Source organism: Calidris pugnax, unplaced genomic scaffold (genome assembly GCF_001431845.1).
Source record: "Calidris pugnax isolate Ruff unplaced genomic scaffold, ASM143184v1 scaffold316, whole genome shotgun sequence".
Classification (NCBI taxonomy): Eukaryota; Metazoa; Chordata; class Aves; order Charadriiformes; family Scolopacidae; genus Calidris; species Calidris pugnax.
In genome coordinates, this window is record NW_015091194.1 from 1,413,946 (window position 1) to 1,420,486 (window position 6,541).

A 6,541-nucleotide genomic window follows, 5' to 3' on the forward strand; every position below is an offset into this window, starting at 1 on the left:
CAAGAAGTATATCCATTATATATATCCATATATATATATCATACTGGGATGACTCAAGCTGAACTTCAGTTAGAGGGCAGGCTCTAATGCTGCTGTAAATGTAGCACAAAGATAACTAGTAACTGGAGAGAGATGGCAGCTTTTTCCATCCTTCCGTTATGTAACTGGGGCTTTAGGAGGCCTACTCTTCATGAAGAAGGTTTGGGACTGAAATTTCACATGCCTCAGATTTGAATTTCAAATGGGCTTCTTCGATTTCTGTACGTGTTGGAGACCGGTTTTTTATTTATTAGAATTGGTTGTAAAGGATGGACTTTCTCTTGCTGAGTCTTGGTTTTATTTCTGTTTCTGAAAAGTGAATGGAGGTTTAATTTTTTTTTTTTTAACTGTTTTCTTTCTAAGATTTTCTTGAATAAAACCAGGATTTTTTTGTCCCTTCTGTAAGTAAAAAAAAAAATTAAAAAAAAATCACCCATGGTTCATCCACTGGCTGGGAAGATGGATGGCTTGCTTTGGAGCATCTGAGAGCGGCAGGATCTCAGGAGTGAGGGGTTGTCTTTAGAGAAGGTGTGCCAAGTCTCTAATTAATGCAGCTCTTTCTCTTTTGATTGCCTTCACTAGGAAACTGCTGGAAGAATGCTGTGACCCCGGCCAGCTCTTTGCTATGACAAAGCTGAACTCCCCGATGGGAAAGAACCTCTGGTTTGATGGGGAATTTTTGTATTCTTTCACTATTGACAATGCAACTTACTCTCTCTTCCCGCAGGTTAGTAATCTTTTATTTTCTTTTCACTTTAAGTATTAATATGTTCACTAATTAACATGGTACAAACAAATAGCATGGTACAAATGAGTATAAATTGGCTAAATGCTCCTCAAGAAATAGTATCTTCATTTCTCAATACAAAACACACTCCTTTTTTATTTCTGTGTTCTGAAAATTATTAAATGTTCTTATGCACATTAATATTTCCCTGGCCACTTTTCAGGTGTATGGATGTACACAAGGGGTGAGATTGGTTCACCTGTATTGATACAGGTGAAATAAGTTCTGGCTATTTTAAGAAGGTGATTTCTGCATTTCAGTCAGTGGTGACGCTCACTAGGAGCATGTTCCCTCATCTGGGGTTGCTTGGCTTCAGATCTTTTAGCTACGACGTGACAGCACGTGAAGGTGGCCAAATTAATCCCAAGTTAATGAAGCTTAGTGATGCTAACCGATGTGAGCCTAATAACAGAAGCCAACAACTTGACTTTGTCAGTTCTTGCTGTGTTTTGGATATTAGAAATGGTTTGTTGTTGCTCAGTGAAGGTGTTTTGGGGTAAGTGCCTGGTTTTACAGCACTGGGAATTTGTAACAGTGATCTGAGCTCCTTTTAGTTTTAATTAATATATGAACTGATGTTAAAGAATGAGTTTATTATGTTGAATTTTGTATGTGGAAGGAGAAATGTTTTATGTGGCTACATATGTAAAGAAAGCCAAACATCTGGATGTGTTAATTGATTTACATGTTACTTGACTTTCTCAAATTAAAGGCATAGGTATTTCTTAAGCTTCCCGGTCAGCGCTGTGTCGTTCACACTGGGCTGTTCCAGTTAAACGTGTAGCAGAGTTCTTACTTGTTAAATTTATGCTGTAAATAAAAAAAACATCATAAGGTTATTTTGGTTTTTTAAAAGTAGCTTCCAGATCTCAACAGCAGAGTTTTGACTTCGAATGAGTTTCTTGTAGTGGAGAAAGAGTGAGGGGAAACCGAAGTGGCGGGGAGAGAAGACGGGAACGGCCACTTTCTGTGTTAAGGCATCTCTGGAGAAGCTCTGTCTTCTTCATGCTGCCAGTGGGGTTGTCTTGTCACTCGGCTGTGCCTGTTCCAATGAAGGGGTTGATGGACCCTCTGCCTCCTCCAGGCTGCTCCCCAGCTGCTGTGTCCCTGCGAGCTCAGCAAACGAGTAGATGCTGAAACGTGCACAGTATTTTTTCCTGCAGTGCAGCTGGGAAGGGGCTGCCCACCTGGAGTGGATTTCTCTCCCTGCCTTTGAGACTGGTAGGAAGTTCACAGCAGAGTAGCAGCTGTACATCTTTTTTATGATGATTAGTGTGATTTGTCGCTGCAATATTGCCCCGTTTATTGGAGAAAACTGAAGTCCTCGGCAGAGCCTTGAACTTTGTACCACACAAAGATATTGGCAGTAACTGTTCAAAATATGTACATCCTCTCCAATGTTTCAGAAAAGCTCCACCTGGGCTGGCACAGGGAGGTCACTATTTTGTGATGGATTTGGGATTTCAGATTTGATTTTCTTTGGATTGAAACCTAGCACTCTGCCTGGGCACGGTGGTGTCCTAGCTCCTCTCACAGAAGAGAGCAGAGTGCTGGATGGGTTCCTTCAGAGATCTAAATGCTTTAGAGAGGAGCCACGGTCTTAGGAACTCTGGTGGTTCCCAGGATCTCAAGCCCTGTCCCCAAAGTTTATCAGTTGGCCGGATTGGGAGCAAGTATCTGGGAAGCTCTGGAGAGACGAACTGCTGAGGGACAACGTGAGCTAAGGAGTTGGGATTTCGGTGTCCCTGAGTCCCCTTAGGCTTGCCAAGCAGGCTGTGAAGAGGATGGCTAGATGCCGTTGTAGGGGTGGTGGTGGAAAAGCTGATTACTTTTTTTTTATGACGTTCCAACTCCAGAATAGTGCTAGAAAGCAGCTCTAGGACCAGTGCCAGAAATGCTGTTCCTTTAATGAATTGATGGGCAGTTCATTTCTGACAAGTGCTACTCACTACTACTCCCTCTTTTCTTGCAAGTACCACTGTCTTTAATTTCATGTGCTATTCCCTTCAGAGATGTAAATGCTTTAGAGAGGAGCCACGGTCTTAGGAACTCTGGTGGTTCCCAGGATCTCAAGCCCTGTCCCCAAAGTTTATCAGTTGGCCGGATTGGGAGCAAGTATCTGGGAAGCTCTGGAGAGACGAACTGCTGAGGGACAACGTGAGCTAAGGAGTTGGGATTTCGGTGTCCCTGAGTCCCCTTAGGCTTGCCAAGCAGGCTGTGAAGAGGATGGCTAGATGCCGTTGTAGGGGTGGTGGTGGAAAAGCTGATTACTTTTTTTTTTATGACGTTCCAACTCCAGAATAGTGCTAGAAAGCAGCTCTAGGACCAGTGCCAGAAATGCTGTTCCTTTAATGAATTGATGGGCAGTTCATTTCTGACAAGTGCTACTCACTACTACTCCCTCTTTTCTTGCAAGTACCACTGTCTTTAATTTCATGTGCTATTCCTATGTGTTTTGCCCAAAGGAATACTGTAAACCTGTATCAGATGAAATCCTGCTGGGTGTAGAAGCTTAGGAAGATTTATTTGCAGTAAATTCTTAAATGAAGTATTTTTCTACTTCTCCGTTTCAAGAAAAATGCTTGCTTCAATTTTTCAATCTTCTACTTTGAAGAATGGTGTCTATTAGCGATCGGCAAGCAATTTTTGTGAAGATGAATATTTCTTTCAAAAGTATCCGTAAGCTTAAAACTGCTCATAAAATATGGGTAATACTCTGAAATGCTGAGAGAATGTAACAGGAATGTAAAGGGCCACAGCTCTGTTGATATAATAAAAAATATTTCCTCTGGCATAAATAAAAAAGGCTCCATCCACATCAATCTGCCGGGTTTAAGCCATTTTGTGCTTGCAGAATATTTCTCAGTCCTGAACCAGTTATTAAGTTATAGGATAAAGTAACTCAAAGCTAAATAGGAAACTTGCTGTATTTTGTGGCATAGAATAAGCCTGCTATGCATCAATGGAGACATACAGAAATAATGCAAGCATGTCAGAAGTTAATATTTAAAATGTCACTTATTTGTGAATACAAACAATACAAAGTAGAGTATTTTTTCTTCTGAGTAGTCTGTAGATAAAGTTCTTGCAGCTGGTTCAATGTTTTTTGATGGAGTGCTTTTCCAATGAAAATGCTATTTCATCAAAACATAAATTTGAGTATCAGTTCATTGGTTTTTCAATTTTTCTTTGAAATGAAGAGGTTAAAGGGTTCTGGTGGTATTACAACATTTCATTTTACCATTTTTTGAATTTAATATTTCAATTTTTTTTTATCAGCTCTGTTGCTAGATTTTTTTTTTAACTCAGACTTCACTTGATTATCTTCCTCCTTTTTTTTTTCCCTTAAGGTTTTGATTGACCAAGGCAGAAATTTGCAAAAGAAAAAAAGCTTTTATGTGGAAACAGTCATTCAGTGTTTCATTTCAGTTTATGAGAACAAAATTTGAAGTTGCAGACTTTTTTGCATGCACTAACACAGTGCATGCAGTGGCTGGAAGTGGCTCCTCTTATGCTCTCCTTCTCTCTGTGTCATTTTCCCGATTTCTAGAATTTCATTTTTTTTTTTTTTTTTGAAACAGAAATTAAATACTACACAGACTGCACCAACTTTCCCATCCTGGAGAAAAACTTCTAGTGGCTCAGAGTCAATACCTAAGGGTCAGGAGAAGACGTGGGGCAGGATGTGGCTCATCACAGAAGATAGCCTTAGCATGCAGTGAGGGTGGGTATCCCACCTACATCTCATCTCCCAACGCCTGCTACAGCAGAATTGCCTGGGGCTGTTGGATAATGGAGTGTCATTTCAATTAAAATCAGACAGTTCTTGACAGCAGCTTTGGTGCATTACTTGCTGTGATCTACAGATTTATTTTCCACTCTTAGGAGACAAAAAGTGTAGAGTCTGCGTATAATTGTAGGTGTAGTCCAATATTAACAATGAGAGGTTGTTCCTATTGTGTACCTACCACTTTTCTAAAGCTGTTCATGTAGACGTGAAGTTTCAATATTAGCCAGTAATTTTGATACGTCTCTGGGGGCACTGAGAGTTCAGAGATGGAGGTGACCCTACCACAGTTGAGATGAGTGACCTGGTTGGATAAACCTCTGAGTCTGCCATGTCTCAGGTTGGCCACTGAAGGCCATGGGTAACTTGTAAATGTATTTTCCTCTCCGTTGTGGTCCAATTGTTATACAGAAAATGGAACCTTGGGTTGGTGAGTATTCGGGGGTCCTGTTCCTGACAGGAGACTTCTGTCTCCTCCTTGCTCTTCAGCCTGGAAGTTTAGCCATGCAGCTCTGGTCTTGTTGTGTTGCATCGAGGCACCACTAGTGTTTTCCACCCTTTCCTGTCTGACTAATATGGAAGCCTGCTTTCTTCCATGTATTCCTGCAGTAATTTTTAGATGCTATGAGTAAACGTGATGCAACCACAAGAGTAGCTGGGATATGACTCAAAACCATGTGAGAGAAACATGAGCACTCATCTGCCTTTGAGTTACAGAATAAAACAAGCCCCAGTTTCAAACATTTTCTGAAATAATTTTGCACTTTTTCCTGTCTCTTTCTTCCTCAGAGGTTCAAAAGCAAATTTAAGACTGTCTTTACCATTAGAGGGAAAAAAACCAAACCCTTCACCCCAGTATTTAGCTGTTTATGCAGACAATTGATTTTTGTTACTTGTTGGCAAAAGCTTGTAGCAAGGAAAACCTGAGGTGAATTTCTGAGGTTAAAGAAATAGCTAAATCAAATGGAAATTTTCACTCTGCCACATAAAGTATTATTTTAGAAGGTAGAGGAGAAAGAAATTTCAAGTGTTAAGTTTCAACATTTTAATTTGACAAAATAAAATCACAGAATCGTAGTGGTTGGAAGGGACCTCAGAGATCATCGAGTCTAACCACAAAAAAACCCAACCAAACAAAACAAAAAAACCACCACCACCTACCCCCTAAACACACAACAACAACAACCAAACCAAAACCATCACCCACCCACACAGCACCCCACCACAAACCAATAATCTTGGGCACTAGAGCATGCCCTGAAGAGCCACGTCTACACGTTTCTTAAATACCTCCAGGGATGGTGACTCCACCACCTCCCTGGGCAGGCTGTTCCAGTGCCTGACAACCCTTTCAGTAAAGAAATGTTTCCTAATATCCAACCTGAACTTCCCCTGGCGCAACTTGAAGCCGTTACCCCTTGTCCTGACATCTGTAACTTGGGAGAAGAGACCGACCCCCGTCTCTCTACACCCTCCTTTCAGGTACTTGTACAGAGCGATAAGGTCTCCCCTCAGTCTCCTCTTCCCCAGACTGAACACCCCCAGCTCCCTCAGCCTCTCCTCATAAGACTTGTGCTCCAGACCCCTCACCATCTTTCTTGCCCTTCTCTGGACCCGCTCCAGCCCCTCAATGTCCCTCTTGTGGTAGGGGGCCCAAAACTGGACACAGTACTCGAGGTGGGGCCTCACCAGTGCCGAGTACAGGGGGATGATCACCTCTCGGGCCCTACTCCCCACGCTGTTCCTGACACAGGCCAGGATGCTGTTGGCCTTCTTGGCCACCTGGGCACACTGTTGGCTCCTGTTCAGCCACAGGCCACCAACACCCCCAGGTCCTTTTCTGCCAGGCAGCTCCAGCCACTCTGCCCCCAGCCTGGAGCGCTGCAGGGGGTTGGTGGGACCCAAGGGCAGGACCCAGCACTTGGCCT

General features: G+C 42.4%; 1 protein-coding gene across 1 annotated transcript in view; it reads left to right on the forward strand.

The window, feature by feature from the left end:
- The first annotated feature begins 612 nt into the window (after positions 1 to 612).
- Positions 613 to 6,541, forward strand: part of LOC106898350 (alpha-N-acetylneuraminide alpha-2,8-sialyltransferase-like) — a 51,905-nt gene continuing 45,976 nt past the window's right edge. The window contains exon 1 of the mRNA XM_014959544.1: positions 613 to 766. Coding sequence (XP_014815030.1) covers positions 665 to 766 — 102 coding nt within the window. The 5' untranslated portion in view covers positions 613 to 664. The remainder of the gene's footprint in view (positions 767 to 6,541) is intronic.